General features: G+C 43.6%; 1 protein-coding gene across 1 annotated transcript; it reads left to right on the top strand.

The window, feature by feature from the left end:
* Positions 1 to 1,154: 1,154 nt before the first annotated feature.
* GNB4 (G protein subunit beta 4) lies at positions 1,155 to 12,967 on the top strand. The gene is made up of 9 exons (XM_009642984.2): positions 1,155 to 1,251; positions 5,662 to 5,700; positions 6,564 to 6,670; positions 7,641 to 7,704; positions 8,526 to 8,688; positions 8,886 to 8,952; positions 9,125 to 9,326; positions 10,534 to 10,750; positions 12,069 to 12,967. The coding sequence occupies exons 1-9, from the start codon at positions 1,195 to 1,197 to the stop codon at positions 12,173 to 12,175; spliced, it is 1,023 nt and encodes a 340-aa protein (XP_009641279.1). The 5' UTR covers positions 1,155 to 1,194; the 3' UTR covers positions 12,176 to 12,967.
* Positions 12,968 to 16,817: the final 3,850 nt, after the last annotated feature.

The following is a 16,817-nucleotide window of genomic DNA, read 5'->3' as shown; positions in this document are numbered from 1 at the left end:
TAGCTAGACCAAGTACAGGGCTTTCCCAAGAGGGTCTACAACTGTGACCTTTCTTACCTTGTTTTTTAACCATTTTTCAGTGGACTAAATTGGGGGACATACTACTGTATTGTCTCTCACGCTTAAATAAAAAGCTTAGAATAATGTTTTGAATAGCTGTGTTTTGGGCTTTTTAGATGATCTAGCGGGACCACCACCTTTCTGGTGTGCTTTTTCTATCATGTAAAAAATACAGACGAGTGCCTGGCTTGTTTGTGAGCAAGCTACTAGCTTATTTTACTTTCAGTGCAAGGGTATTGAAGTCTACATGTATGTGAATAGACTTAAGAGGTCGCTGTAGTGGTGTTTGGCTGGGGATAAAGAGGAAAATTAATCTGAGGAAACGAACAATCTAAAAAAATCAGATGCAAAATCTGATTGGAAAAAAAAATTACTCAACTGAAAGTGTGCTTGCATGTGGTCTTACTGTTTATTGATCTCTTTATTAAGGTTACTTTGAGTCCTTGACAACTGCCTTAGGCTGCTGTGGGCTGTACCAGCATGAGGATGCTTTTAGGGATGGTTCGGTCTGTACTGTCCCTTCTCATGTGGGTGCTTTTGAAATGAAAACATCATCGTGCCCGGCCCAAGGAAAACACGGGAAAAAATTGTAGCAAACCTGCCAATTGAGCTGTAGTCTAGGACTCAAAATTTTCATCCTGAATTAAAACAAAATCCGCCTTGGGTGTCATGTGCAAAGGTGCTTGCATCATAGCACTGCTGAGCCTAGGGCTGGGTGCTGGAGGCCACCACTGCAGCCTTTGCTCTCTGTTGCCACCTTGGGGTGACGGCTGACAGAGGTTTCTGGGTGGGCGAGGAGAGTGGTGCTACAAATGCATTTGGTAACGGGTTTTAAAGTACAGTGGGTGGTTCTGTTGACAGTCGCTTCTATATTCAAAATATACTTCATTTAATTCTGCTTTTCGTGGTAATTCGGGGATTGGAATAACTTGGGTCTTGCCAAATTTATTAGACGGTGTACTAAAGGGAATATCTATTCAGAAGCCTTTCGAAAGGCGGAGTAAGTATATATAGGTCCGTGGGGTTTTTTCTTTTTCTTTTTTAAAGAGGAGAAAGTGATACTGAAACTTACTTTTCTTCCCTCTTATTGGCAGGTTTTCTTCATCAGTGGAGTGTGAGAAATAGAGACTGAAGATGAGTGAGCTGGAACAGTTACGGCAGGAGGCAGAGCAGCTGCGAAATCAAATCAGAGTAAGAATTGCTAATTGCTTATTTTTCATGATAAAGTTCCTCCTTTAAAGGAATGAAATGTAAAGATCGCATCTGTTACTTGCTCCTGTTTAAATCGTGCAAAGCTTAAAATATTTTCAGAATATTTGTTTAAAAATCAGAAAAGTCAACCATTGGTATAATGAAATGCACCCATAATATTTCTTGAACAAAATGTTTTGTTTGCTGTGTTTTGTAACTAGGGGGGGGGTGTATGACTCTGCAAATTCTTTATTTTGGATTTTAAAAAAAAAAAAAAGAGCAGCAAACTTGTAGAACTGAGGCACGAGTTGGGGTTAGGGCTTGTAGAAACGACATCTACCCCGGAAGGCTCTCTCTCACACTCCATGCTTGTCCAGAGTGGCAGTGCAGTGGTTACTTTTAGCCCAGGAACAAGCTTTTCTAATAGCCTTATTTCTTTGTCTCCTGTTGAATTTATTTTTTTGAAAGTGTGGATCCCCCCATATGTGCTAACTTTTTGTTGAAATTACTCATTGAAGATGAACAAGTATGAGCTGTCATGCCCGAAGTCAGTTTACCAGGAATCTGTTGCGACATGCCCGTGTATTTCAGTGATGCAGTTTTCAGTAGAGAGAAGAGTACAGAGTATAACAAGGATCTTCAGAGTCTGTTTATTCTTCATCAAAATTTCCTTTTCCTAAACATGAGGCATTCATAAATCTGATTTATATGGGAATGCCTTATTTGCAAACATTCCTATCGGCTAAGACTGCAGGCTTCTCGGAATATGTTGCGTTGCACACTGACTTTTTTAGCGTGGCATCTGCTGGCAGCAGTTGTTTTGTGGGGCTCTGCTGCTTGGTGCTGCGGACGTTAGGCTGCTCGTTAGCATCAGCCGTGGGGTCAACGCACTTCATGTGTTAGCAGTTGTGTTGGGGGCAAACCTTGCCTCCGTGACTGCTCGTTCAGTATCATCCAAGGGGAGCTCTGCGTCCTGTCGTGCTCGCTTCGTACGCTGACGAAACACAAGGTGGGGATCAGTCAGTGTTGTGGCACTGGGTACCCCTTCTCGCAGCTCGGTAGAAGAATGCAAATAAATTTTAGTTTAAAGTACTTTTTCTTAAATTTAAGCTTTATTAGAGCATTGCACAAATAAAAGGTATACGTAATTTTTCAGTTCTTCCTCTGCCCCATGTGTAAAGGCTTTCTCATTTACATTATGCTGGGGTGAGCCGGTTAGTCTTCATTCAGTCTTCGTAATCAATCAGTCTGGTTTTATGCAAAATTGTGTTGTGTGAAGAAAGAGCTACCAGGCAAGTAGGAGACCTAGGCTGTGCTGCAGGAATGTTTGCCTTTTTAATTTAGGACCATAAAAAGCGGATTGGCCCTTTGTATAAGGACTCCATTTTGCGGCTTTAGGTCGATTTAACATTTCCCTTGTAACTCTGTCACCCAGACTTGTAACTGGATCTACATGGATGTAGCTGAGTAACCATGAGTAACCGTGGCTATTGCCATTGGAGTCTTCTGGCACAGCACTGGCAATTGGTGTTTGTCTCTCTAGATCTGAGTGCAGGGTTGGATACCTTAGGCTTAATTTTAACTTCAGATTAATATGCAATTAAAAATGCTCCTGATGATTTAATATTCAACAAACTTTCTGACCAAATAATTCAGTTTCATGTTTGTATAGGTGACTACTTATCTCTTACTAAATCATTGCACAGGTTTTTTTTCCTGTAATAGGTGTTTTGTTTGGGATGGGTAAGAGGACAGATACAGGATCTAAAAAAAATAAGGATTTTTAAGTGTCTAGCAGGCTGCTAATTTTCAGGAATTATTTTTCATGCAATCCTAAAAAGAGGGGAGGTCACTAACAGCATTTGCTGGTTTATGTATAGCTAGCAGTTTGCTATCTCAGTTGTTTACAACCCTTGCATTTTGCCTGATGTTTTCTCTTAACGACATATTCACGAAAAATCAGCTTTGTGCTTGTAAGTTCCAGATAAGACTGTATCTAGCAGCTTCCTAAAGTAGCACAAACCGTGGTGCATAGCTGTCAGTTTCCCAATAGACTTTTTTTAGTCTGCAATGTTTTAGAAATGGTTAATGCATATATTTTATTTTTTTTTACGATGCCTCGGTGATGTACCTTTGCCCCCATGCAGTTACTACAGCTGTAGCTCTGTTCGGTACACAGACTGTGCTGGAGGGGTAAAATAAGACTGCCTGATTTTTTAGTGCAGGAAGTTCGAGACATCAGTGAACGATGAACTGTTAGAAAGCAGGATGGCTTTATGGGTAAAGTTGATTCCTAGTTCTGTCTGTAATAAAGTTCCTATGGGGTGCGTGTCCTGATGTTGAGAATTGAAATTCAGGATATGATTTCTGGAAGTGTTGTGTACTTGGCACAGTATCATTTGAAATCGAATGACATTTTGAACAAATAAGACACTGTATTTTAAAAAAATATTTTTGGGAAAAAAAATGAAATCTTAAGTGTGTATGCTAGGAAATAGCGGGGGCTGCACACTGATCGAGGGGATAGATTTTTCTCAAATTCTGCATTGTCTGCTGCATGAGCTGAGAAAAATCTACAGTTATATAGAGGAGCTTTTTTGTGTTATGACTAATGATTCTGTTCTGATGATGCGTGTGTAGAAATGACAGTTAAAATGTGAGAATGAAAATAGCCTGTTGAAACTTTGCTTTTCCTGCAACTTTGCCAATTGTATGGCAAGTATTAGACAGCCTCAGGTATAGGTGTTGCTAATAGGTATAGGTGTTGCTAATAGGTCTTTCTTGTAAGAAAAATTGCTTTGTTTTGTTCGGACTGCATTCAGAATTCATTTTATGTTGAACATCTTCAAGTATTTCAGCTAAGCGAAACAATTAAAGTTGCTTAAAATCCAGCGTGTTTCTTCCTGTGGATGAAGTAAGTCCTGAGTGCTAGGAGATTTGCTGCTCTGGTATTTTAAACCCCTCCTGATTCCAGACGTCAACATTTTATAAATATTTCTACAGTTCAGACATTTTAAAAATAAGTCGAGATGACTTAATCCACTCTCAGGCTTGCTTTCTGGGAGGAAGGCTGTAAAGGGTGGTCAAAATAAACATGCACTAAGAAATTGTTAAACTTGCAATGTCAAGTAACTTGAGCAAGAGCTTGAAAAATTTTGAAGTCCTAGTCTGAATGTGTTGATGCAGTTCCCAACTGTGTGCGTAAATGTTTCCGTTCCTCCTCTCAAAGAGGACATTGCCATTAGGGTACAGATCAAACACTTTCTTGGGGCAGGGGGACACCCAAATCAGTGGTGAAGGTGGCCATCCATCGTGTGTGGGATGCCTGCTTCGTTGGTGACAGAAGTTGGAAGGTATTTGGAGAAATTGCCGGGAGTTAGAGAGGGTCTTGTGGCCGATCCTTCAATATTGCTGCTGATAGTTTTATCTTTAACTTGTGCTGTAGAGTTCCTGTCTAATTTTAAGCCAATTATTTTAAACCGTGCTTCTCAGAAGTGGTTGCTGACTGCGTGCCTATTTTTGGTTTTCGAAGACGGGAGCCTGAGTTGCAGCGGTGCAATCGCAATTGTAACTGAAAGCAGGTTTTGCAAACCTGGAGTCTTTGCAAGCAAGGCTCAGTGGTGCTCACCTGCATCAGGTGTCCAATCTGATTATACAAACAAAGTCAAGTCTGGTTTCTAGGTGGGGTTAAATAATATGTGGAAGGTAAGTCATATGCCTGTAGAGTCTGAAATCATGGGAAAAAGGGGGAGTGTCTGTGTGGCGACCTGAGCACCATCCCTTCCATGAAATGAATGAGGGTGTTAGTTGCCTTCCCCCCCCCTTAATTTTGTATGCAGTGCCTCAGCAGCTGAAGGTTTGGTAAGCCTGCTGTCTGTCCTGCTCTCCAGAACCTGCCTGTGGATCTTCATCCAGCCCCTCATAACCTGTGATGACAGGGGGGTCCATGCAAGAGCCTCACGTAGCACAAAGCATGCTAATCGTGTAATATGTGGTGGCTTTTTGGGGTGGATCAGTTCTTCCCTCGGTGCTCAGCACACCCTGGGCAAGCACATCCACGCCAGGCAGGGAGTACAGGGAAGAGGGTGGGCGCTGGGACTTCAGGATGGCTCCAAATGCCTTTGAATCACATATTCGGTAGAAAGGGAGACCCAAGGGCTGCTGGGGCTTTCTTAAGTCCCTCTTCCTCCTCCACCCCTCAGCTTGTGTGCCAGTGCTGTAGGCTCCTTGGACAATAAAACGTATTGGGGTGACAGAAGGCGTACGGGCATGTAAGTTGTTGTTGTTGGCTTGTGGCTTTTTGACTGCGGTAAAGTCTAGCTTAAGAGTTACTTTTCCTTGAGACACTTCCTCTCAGTTGATGCTTGGTGTTGCCTTTTAGATTCAAATTGTTCCTTTCTTTTGTTTCAGGATGCAAGGAAAGCATGTAGTGACACAACTCTTGCTCAGGTACGGTCTTGATTCTGTGTATAGGCTGTTACTTGATAGCTAAAAAAATGAAAATCCCTACAATTTATGACTGTAACATGTTCCTGTTTAGTAACTGACAGAATAAAGTGAAAGAAGCCTTTGGGAATGTACTGTGTATTTATACAGTTCTTTGAAACAAAACAACCCCACCAAAAACCCAAACAAACAAACCAGAAAAAAACCACAACCACTCAAAAAACCCCCACCATCATAATGGGTCCTGCTTCCAGTTTACCTTTGAAATAGAGTGTGTTTATTGTGTTTAGTATATTTGGAAAGACTTCAATAAATGTCATGTAACTATTTTGGAAACAAAAGTATTTTGCAGTTAAAGTTCTGCCATGCTTTAAAAAGTAACAGCGCAGTAAATATTGGAGGATTTTCTTCCACTGATTTTAATTAGAAAACTTTCAGATTTGATAATCTGAAATAGCCTCAGTATTACATGGTATTATTTAAAAAAAAAAAACCCTCTATGAAGTTTCAGGTATAGGCGTTGTGAAGCGTGTTGGTGTAGCATCTGTAAAATCTGTTTCCCTCAGTGTTGGCACAGACGTAATCCGGGGTTGTACGCTAGTATCTTTTTTTTTTTTTTTTTTTTAAGGTTGCATGCCAGAACAGATTATTTTCTATCAAAGTTCAAATGTATTTAGTTATCTTGTATATTAAAAATAGTTCTCAGTATCTTGGTGGTTTGTTTTATTTATTTTTTTTTTTTTTTTTTTTTTTTAAGGTTGCATGCCAGAACAGATTATTTTCTATCAAAGTTCAAATGTATTTAGTTATCTTGTATATTAAAAATAGTTCTCAGTATCTTGGTGGTTTGTTTTATTTATTTTTAGATCACAACAAGTCTGGACTCAGTGGGTCGAATCCAAATGCGAACAAGGCGTACGCTTAGAGGTCACTTAGCCAAAATCTATGCTATGCACTGGGGATCTGACTCAAGGTTTGTACAAGGGATCCTTAAGCCTGCAGTTTAAGGGTTAGAGATCAGATTGTCGGCTTCAGAATTAGCGCCCGGTTTGGGGAGCCATGTGGTGTGGCATTGCTGCCCTTGCAGGGGGATCGCAGACCACGACTGTGGTGGGGGTTTTGCCTTTAGTTATAGTTTGCCTTTTTAAAACCAGTGAGGATTTAGAGAGGCCTTGATTGAAAGGAGAGGTACTCTGCTTGGTCTTACCACAGACGTTTTGCCTTTCCCTTCTTTTAGTTTTAACTAAGTTCTTTGAGCCTATTTAAGCAGAGGAGGGTATGTGGTGAGGCGTATTTTTGGAATGATGGATATTGTATTTCCCAAGGTGTTGGATGATTATGTAACGCCTGTGATAACAAAGATTTGAAAATTGTATGGACAAATTTTATTTCACTGGCCAAAAGATCCTTTTGTACGTAGCAGGAAAAGTTACTTGGCTTCTAGGACGGAGTTTTGTTACACTGCCTTTGGAGCGACTGATGGTCAGATCTTAACAGTGCCTCATGGTCTGCTCTCTCACGTAGTCCAGACATACATACATCTAGGACCTGCTCTCAAAATAAGGTTTATTTTCCCCTAAATTTCTTGTTTGTTTTTACGTAGCTGCGTAGTTACAATATTAGCATATGAAAAATAAAAGCAGCTGCGGAGAGAGTTCATAAAACGTGTTTTCAGTAAGCTGTTTGGTTTTGTACATTGTTAATCATGAGTCCCCATGGATGCGCGATTCTTCAGCCAGGTAATACACAGATCTTGGCAGATTTTTTTTTCAACAAATCCGCCCTCTTCTCCTCCCCCATCCCACCCCCACCCTCCAAAAGAAAAGAAGAAGGTAACAAATTACGAAATTCCTGAATCACTTGGTAATCATGCATGATGTATGTCTATTTTGAGATTTTTTTGTTTGTTTTATATTAACATTTTATTTTGTGTTTATATTTAGGCTACTAGTCAGTGCTTCTCAAGATGGAAAATTAATTATCTGGGATAGTTATACAACAAATAAGGTAGAGTTATTTATAATACATATCAAGAATTCATGCATAATTTGTGTGTTTGAGGGGGTTTGTGTCTATTTCTGTGGTTGCAAGGCAGAAATGAAAAGCAGCAGTCTAATTCAGACCATCTTTTTTTCTTTCATGATGAGCTGATCACTAGCGATACGTTGTAGGTTCTGTCTCAGAGGCAATAGTTCTAGGTAATACCTAACATTCTCGCTGTAATTTGTTAGTGCAGCAGCTTGTAGTTCCTGCTCTGTACGGTGTTGCTTCTGAAACCAATTTGGTTTTAAATTGTAAAAATACACAACCTCAGAATTTACAAGAGTGCTTTGCTTTTGAGGGCAGCGAATGGAGGAGGGAAAAAAGGAAGGGAAAAAAATCCCCAAAGTGTTAAATGAGAAAAGCTTAGGCAGAGTGTGGAGTGGTGATCAGCTTCTGTAAACCGCCCAGTCTCCATGGGTACAGCCATCCCTTTTAATAACCTGTAGTTCAGAGGTGTAGAAGAATTGGACAAAGAAATCTAAGTAGAATAAACAAATGTGGTAAATGTTTAAGTTTGGGATATCTTTGCTGTTAAATGATGTTGTACTGAAGTTCTGTGTATCTACCCTGGAGACTACTGGTATTTTTCATCCTACTCTGTGTGTGTGTACAGATAGGAAATGGGTTGTAGCGTGTTGTAAAATCAAAATACTGAAACGTGCGATACACAATCTACTTGGTGTGTGTGTTTGATCTGCTGTAATCCATTAACTGATACGAGTGACCTCAGTGAAAAATGAAAGCGGACGTGTGGCGTAGCGCTGATGAGCTCTGTCTCTCCCAAGATGCACGCCATTCCTCTGCGATCCTCCTGGGTGATGACTTGCGCCTACGCACCGTCTGGAAACTACGTTGCCTGCGGTGGATTGGACAACATCTGTTCCATCTACAACTTAAAAACCAGAGAGGGCAACGTGAGAGTGAGCCGAGAGCTGCCGGGGCATACAGGTCAGCCACTTTCTTGCTTCAGCTTTGGGTTTTTATTGCGCCAAGGGGAACGGTCTCGCCTCGAGGTGTGTTGTGAACTGCGAAATAGTTCTGTTGGTTGCAGACTAGCTGTGGGAGAACGTTAGCCACTGCTTGTGGACTTTAAACTTCAGCTGTTACTCCTGGGTCTGAAACAAAGATAACTGTTTTGTTTTTAGGATACTTGTCCTGTTGTCGCTTTCTAGATGACAACCAAATTGTCACCAGCTCAGGAGACACCACTTGGTGAGTTTTTGAGCTCTGTGGGCCTTTTTCTTTTTTCTCTTCCTTTTTTTTTTTTTTTTCCTTTTTTTCCTTTTCCTTTGTCTTTCTCCTCTCCAATGCCTTAATTTGTATTTAAAACTTAAACTCTCAAATAACCACATACATTGTGTTAATGTTGTCACTTTATCTGCAGCGCTTTGTGGGATATTGAAACTGGTCAACAGACCACCACATTCACTGGGCACACTGGCGATGTGATGAGTCTCTCTCTAAGTCCAGATATGAGGACTTTTGTTTCGGGTGCCTGTGATGCCTCCTCGAAGCTTTGGGATATTCGAGATGGAATGTGCAGGCAGTCGTTCACAGGGCATGTGTCAGATATTAATGCAGTTTGTGTAAGTGATCATTTGTATTTCCACGTGGGAAGAAAGGGGGAGGATAAAAGCTATCGTTGCATGAATTCAGCTTGTAGTCTGCTGGGTTACCTTGATTTAAAGTCAATTGCTTTGTTAGGGTAGAGACTGTTAAACTGTAGAAGGTTGTCTGATAACTCACAATCTAGTTTGTAACAATTACTATTATAATGAAGTGTTCTTGGACTAGTTGCAGCTGTGTTTTTGTTCAGTAACTGAGACCTTACTTTTTTTAAGAAGCAAAGAATGGAGGAGGGAAACTTTTTGCAGTGTGGCAATGTGTTAAAAACTGAAAATTGTAGATGAATGCAATACACTGAGAGGGAGCAAAATAGCTAAGCATCCCCATCTTAAAGTGGTTTTTTGTTGAACGAAAGCATACTTGATATTTTCTGTTGAAAAGAGCTTCCAGCGAAATATTCTGGAAGGCAAAGTTAAAATCAGAACTTTGGTTGAATATTCATCCCTGGAATAATTTTGTAATATTTATAAACTGGATTATATTTCCTGTCATAGTAACACTATGTTCTGATCTGCAAGATACAAGCTCTGATAAATAGGGAATGAAATCTTAAGTCTAAGCTGCATCTGTTTTTGATAAACATGAAAAATCATTAAGGCTGAGAAAATACCAAGAGCATGACCAGTAGAAAAATACAGTTCCTATACTTAGACCTGAATCCTGAGATGCGCTGAGCTCTTTTCGTTCCCATTTCAATCAATACGGCTGTTGTGAGAATGACTCTGATTTGGAGTAGGTTTTTTTGGAAATGGAATTGCTTGCTTGCAGTCTTTTGGCTGAGCCAAGCTGGCTGACCAGCTCCGGTTGGAACATGGTGTGCCACTTGCCCCGGGTCGTCCTGGCCCCCAGCCAGGATGCACAGAACTGCACTTTGCTTCGTTCCGTAGGGTTAGTCGCGTCCCCTTTGACTCCTCTTATGTGGGAGCTGTCTGGGTAAAACTCCAGTCGCTCAGGGGTTACCAGTACTGTTCTAGAAGTGGTTTGTGGCATGCCTGTGTATATGCAGTGTTTTTAACGTGCAGATTTTTTTTTTTTTTTTTCAAATAAATCATTCTGCCTTTTATCTGGTCACCCTGGCAAAATGATCCTGTGATGTTTTTGAAATAATGCGTGAAAAATGTATTTTTCTGGTGTCAAACTCCTGTCTCTTTTAATTAAAACTTCCAGTTTTTCCCTAACGGACATGCATTTGCCACTGGATCTGATGATGCCACTTGCCGACTCTTCGACCTACGTGCAGATCAGGAATTAATGATGTATTCGCACGACAACATCATCTGCGGGATCACTTCTGTAGCCTTCTCCAAAAGCGGTCGCCTCTTGCTAGCAGGTTACGATGACTTCAACTGCAACGTGTGGGATACTCTGAAAGGGGAGAGAGCAGGTGAGTGCGCCTCGCCGCCGTGAGCTGCAGCTTCCCATTGCCCTCGCAGAAGATGGGCGCTGCAAACCTGTGCAACACGCAGAGCCGGTTCGTTGCCTGTGCTGTTGCTGATGGTACGCAGTCTGCCTGCTTTCTTCTAACGCTGTTTTCTTTTGGAATGGCATCCTTTTATTTTATTGCATTTGGCTGTATCTTCCAGCTGTTACGCTGCATTACAGTTTCATCTATGTGATGGGTGGAGTAACTGCTCCAGTCAGTGAAACACGGCTGTTCTTCCCTGCTGGCCATTGCATATCTGTGAGCTGGCAGACACCGGCTCTTGAGGCTACGGACCAGCCTCCCACATTATGTTATGTCCACAGAAAGCTTATTTCACTGGAGCACGTGAAATTTAGTAATACAAAATTACACATTTGTATTGACTTTTTCACCCATTGGGGCAGTAATTCAGATGGCAGTAAGTTACAGTAGTCTCATTGCTTTGGGGACCATCATTTCCCGCTGCTGGGAGAGAAGGGAGGTGGGCACTTGCAGTCCTTCCCTCAGTCACTTCTGTCGGGATAGACAGTGTGTAGCATGGCTACGTCTTTCGCACTTTGCACAGTGATCTAAATTATGGGGCCTGGTTCTGCTCTGCACCTTGATTCTGCTGTTCAGCCTGAAAATAACTCCTTTCCTCAAGGGATGTGGACAGGCTGGGTTTTAGTGGACCTGGATGTGGTACCTTGGGAGAGCAGACGAGTTTAGGAATGGGTGGAAGGAAAGCGAAAACAGAGCCGGAAGAGGCAGGGTACAGTGCTGCTCTTCCAGTAGTCGGACACCATATGTGGGGGATTCCTAATCCTTAGGGTTTGCTTGAAGTAGGGAAACGTGAGGTAGTTCCTGTATCCAGGGCATTGTCAGAAGACATCACATGTGATTTTGGAAGTGCTTGAGGGCCGAAATTGTGGACAGCATTGCTGAAAGCAGGGTTCCTGTATCCAGGGCATTGTCAGAAGACATCACGTGTGATTTTGGAAGTGCTTGAGGGCCAAAACACCAGTGGAGAGCCTGATTAGGGATGAGGAGGTCTTTGGGGCAGAAAGGAGAAGTTGTAAGGGCAGAGAGAAAAACAGAGGCAATATTGTGTGTACGTATTTTTAAAACCTCGTTGTTGAGTTTCTTGATGTGGCTGTTGTGATGTGTGTGGTTCTTCAGGGTAAAGGCAAAACGGACGCTTGGGTCTTGCCTTACATCTTTTTTACCCGGGAGAGCAGAGCGACGGCTGAAGTCCTTGACGTCCTGTGAATATTAACTTTCATTGCTTCTTCTTTTCCAGGTGTCCTTGCTGGCCATGACAACCGTGTCAGCTGTTTAGGTGTCACTGATGACGGCATGGCTGTAGCTACAGGGTCTTGGGACAGTTTTCTCAGAATCTGGAATTAACTGGGAGCCAAACATGTACATTCTCCATTTGAGATCTGGAGAGATCAATGCTGCAGCCTATAGCTGTGAAATAACATTTCTACCTTGTATTTGCAGGTGAAGTTTTTCTATTCACTGATTATTACACAAAAAGGCTTTCTGTAAACTAGAAAAAAAATCAAGTGAAGAAACAGGGGAGGGGGGAAGAAATCACTGACTTTTTAAAAGGGGCCAGCACACATAATCATGGTGACCGACAAACTAAGAGCCAGTCTTTTTGTTTTTGGTGGTTTGGTTCGATTGTCCTTGAAGGGTTTTTGCTTGTGCTCAGTCTGCTAAATCCTGTACTTTTTTTTGTACATAACAGAAATATACACATTATAGCAGCCAATCATGTAACATTTGTCTGTATGTAAAGAAATATGTTTGCATTTTTTAAGGAACTACATTTATAGCTTTGCTTTTAACCCGAGATGTCACTTCTGAGTTTTGTAGTGGATGAACTAGATTGCTGTTTTAAACGTTTTGTGAATTTACTGTAGATAAAGTGAAGCCAATGGTATGTATGTGTTTTTATAATGGAAGGCATTTGAATTTATTTTTTTGTTTTAAAGGCCCTGGAGACTCCCAGTTAATACCTACCGCCTTACTCGCTCACTTCTTGACCTGCTTGCCTATTTTTAATCGTGGGGGTTCTTCCTTCAAGCCAGTGGTTCCTGGTTCATCCATTGGCAGTCACGGCCTCCAAATACCAAGGAGTTAATGCCAGGCAGATTTGCAACAGCAGCAAAAATAATTAAAAAAAAAAAAAAACAAACCAAAAAAAAAAACCCCACCTAAAAAATCTGGTTCCAGAAGTTTTAGCTTCCTTACTGCAGCTTTTTGCATCAGCTCTTCCGCGCAGTCCTTGGCTGTGGAAGCCGAGGACCGGCATTGCTGTCGGGAAGTGGCTGAGTGCTTTTCCTTTGGAGAGTTCAGCTCCGACTGCATGAGGTAGTTTTGGCCCCTCAGACTCTAGCTGATTACTTGCACTAACACAATGATTTGGCGTGATGCTCGGTGCGCAGAAAGCAGTGGATTTGCAAAGCTTGCTCAATTGCCACGATAAACCGAGACGTTCGGGAGGGCTTTGCTTAGATTCCTAAAGACGATTTAAAGGTGCAGGTAATCGCCTGTAACCCCCCTCCTCGTTAGGGGCTTGCCAAAGCAGACCACAACCAAAAGCGCTCGCTGTCAGTTACGTGCAGTGTGAATTATAAAAGGAATTGTGTAACGTAGGATGAACCAAATAACCTTGCTTACTGGCATGACCCTTCAAACGGCCGCGCTGCAGACCGAGCGACTCGCTTGTTCTCCTCTGGTCCCAGAGGGCTGTTCCACGGCGGCTTTATCTCGCCGCGACTTGTTCTGCAGCTCTGGCACTGTAAATAGCCGTTCCCTCTCCTGTTCCTGATTCCAGTCTGATTTTGATGTCAGCTGCTTATAAATGATAGGTTCTGATCAAGTACAGTCGAGTGTAGATACAGGAAAATCAAGGGACCGATGCCCATTTGAAACTGCCCGGGAAGGCTGCTTAGCTGCGTGGTGCCTGGCCGCGTGCCTGCGCTCGCGGCGGATGCTCTCCGGGGAATCTGAACGGCTCTGCCCCTTCTGGAGAGGGGAACCGAGTCTATTGGCTTCTCTTAAGTGACTTCTTTTAAAGATAATGTCGATTTTAAATCGTCAGGTTGGAAGATGGTAATGTTACTCTGCCCCCATCTGAAGTTGCGGGGAGCCTGGGTGTCTCTGGGTCGGGTAGAGAATCCAAGTGCCCGGTGTCTCCTGATACACCGAGCCGGCGCTGGGGCCAGGATGACTATTTGTCCACTTGCTGACACGTGTAATCCTCAATTTCCGTACTTCCAGACTGTGCCTGTACACGTGCCATGTCTGTAACGGTGAAGGTGCCAATAAAAGTGCCAGTCAATCACAGTAAGTTCACTTGTCAAACAAGAAAAAGGCACACCTTGGGCTGGAGAAGCGCGCATGTACTGACAGCAGAGCGCGGAGTAGGACCAAAATCGGGCTATGGTGTACGTCACGGGAATTCCTCGGCATTTTGCTTTCTGGTCTGTCTGCAGTAACAACCGTTACGGAATTCTCGTTACTCTCTTAAGCGAGCAGCTCTTTGGGATCTTGCAGACTTGATTTATTTTTTTTTAGTGGTGCACTTGGTTATTTTTTTCTTTTTTTTAACTCACAGCTGCCTTGAGTGAACCATTCTGGAAATTTGTTACTAAGGAATTTTAAGAAAACATTCTTTTTCTAAAAATTTTTTTTCCGTAGACGTGTGTTTTGAACCAATTTCCTAGTCAACACTTTGCGAAGACAGGTGCCATTTTTACCTTCTGGTATTAAAACCAGTTTCTACTTGCACAACTCCAAAAACGATTTTACAAATGTATAGAACTGTTCTTAAAAGTTCAGGTAGACCGGGACCGCGGTATCGGCGCTCGTCCAGGTGTCACTGCAAGCGATGTCGCTGTCACTGCTCGATGGGCGGCTGTCCCTCGGCTTCAGCTGCTTTTACTATGAACGAGAAGGGATGGCAGCCCAGGGCGCTGCCGGGCTCCCCGCGCTGCGGGCCCCGGGGCGGCTCCTTCCCTTCCACGGAACCTGGGAGAAGCCCGAGCCCAGCGGGGGAAGCGGTGCCTGACGCTTGCGACAGATCCTGCCAGGGCGATGGTCGCTGTTCTGAGTACGCTCCTGGAGATGGTTCAGATATTTTACTTTATTTTTTTTTTTAAGCCTACAGATGTAATGGAACACCTTGTTATTATATGAGGCCACATCACGAACTCGCACAGGCTGCGGTGTTTCCTTTTTTAAACAGCTATGGGTGCCCATTCAAGACCGATGCCCTTACTGAGATGGACGCGGTTTTAATGGTAAAAGCTCAAACGCCTCCTAATACGAGGGAGGAAATAAAGCGACCCTTCTTAGGTTTCTCTTAAAAGGTTTTGTTCCTGGCTTTGAATCGCAGAGCAGGCGGTGTGTGCCTATAGCTTCACGTGGGCGCAAGCAGGCAGCGCGTGCGACTGCTGACCGTGCCCTGCGACGGCACGCGCGCCGCTTCCGCGGCAGATTGGGCCGCGCTGGCGGGGACGTCTGAACCGGGCTTTAGGAGCTCGTTGCCAGCTCCGTCCTTCTCTGAATTTCAGATGACTCGTGTGATGATGGCAATGGCATCGCTAAGAGCGCTGTGCCAAAGCGGCCGCGCGCTCCCTTGTTCCCAGCCTCTCTTCTAAAAAGCCACGCGGTTACGGCGGGGCAAGCGGAGCCGTGTGCGTTCCGGGACGAGGTTCGCTGCGTTCAGGGACAGGGTTTGTGTCGGCGTTTTCTGCTGTTGCTGTGACGTTGCCGTAGCGCGCACTGGTCAGGCGAGCGCCCAGCTTGGGCTCGTTCCCGCGCGGACTCGCACGCCCGTTTGTTTGCGGTAGAGACATGGGTTGAGATTCCGGAAGGCACAGAGAGCTGCTGCGAGGCATCTGCCCGTGTCTGCTCGCGGGCTCCCCTCCCGCGGGCCTGGCTCCGGCTGTCTCCAGACCGTTTCGGTTTTTGTGGTGGGTTTTTTTGTGGTTTTTTTTCCCCCCTCCAGACATCGCTGTCCTCCACCTTGCTCAGCCGCAGCTCCGGCGCAGTCGCTGGCAGAGCCGATAGTTCAGCGCCTTGACAACACTCGCTGCCGTTTGCCATGGAACGCGGATTAACTAGGCTTCCCCCCCTGCCTAAGGAGAGGGTCTGACCTCGCCTCGGCAAAGCCGAACTGATGTAAGCGCTGGTCCCGGTGTGCTTGCTGTGATGCATGGGTTGGAAATAGTTAACTCCTTCCTTCAGTTAGTGCAACGCTCGTCCCACAATGACGCTCACATCACTTTGGGGTGGAATGAAACCATTGTGAAAACATTCCGGGAGCGCTGCGTCCTCCTCCCTCCTCCTCTTCCAGGCCGCCGTCACCTCCACTAGGTTTAGTGCTGTGCTTTCAGATGTTGGTGAGAGTCGTTGGCTAATTCAGCTCGTTGGTATAAATGGTCGTGTAGCAGAATGACTGATTTTTGAGATAGCATTTCCTGTAAAAGTACTTAAGCATGGGTTGGTGGTGCCCTGCGTACCCGGGCGCGCATGCTGGTGAGGCGCCTTCCCGCCCGGCAGAGGCACCGCGAGCCTTTTTTATCCAATTGCTGGTTATGTAAAATACATGCAGGCTGTTACTGCAGTGTTGTTATGGTAAATGTGTGAACAGTGTTACTAATTGATATAACTGATAACCGATTACATGTGCCTGACATTCTTATACCACACAGTATGTTTAGGTTTTAACTGATACGGACTTCGGTGGAGTAGTCTTAGATATTTCAAGCCTTTGTTTTACTTACACAATGGTGCTCTATTTGTGGGTTTGGTTTTTTTTTTTCCTCTCCTTTTTTTTTTAAAAAAAAAAAAAAAAAATAAAAGCATCTGAACACTTGTAGTACATATTACATCCAAAGGAGTCCAAAACAAAGCGCTTCTACACCTGCTTGACTTTCATTGGCCTTCAGTTCCCAGCGTTTCCCAGCAGCGAGGGTTCCTCTTCTGTTTGATTTTTCTTTTTTAAACTTGTTGCTGACTACTTTGGAAAACT

The sequence above is a fragment of the Egretta garzetta genome, unplaced genomic scaffold, assembly GCF_000687185.1.
Source record: "Egretta garzetta isolate BGI_Z169 unplaced genomic scaffold, ASM68718v1 scaffold527, whole genome shotgun sequence".
Taxonomy (NCBI): domain Eukaryota; kingdom Metazoa; phylum Chordata; class Aves; order Pelecaniformes; family Ardeidae; genus Egretta; species Egretta garzetta.
The sequence above is the reverse complement of the archived record's forward strand: the minus strand, read 5'-3'. Positions and strand labels throughout refer to the sequence as shown.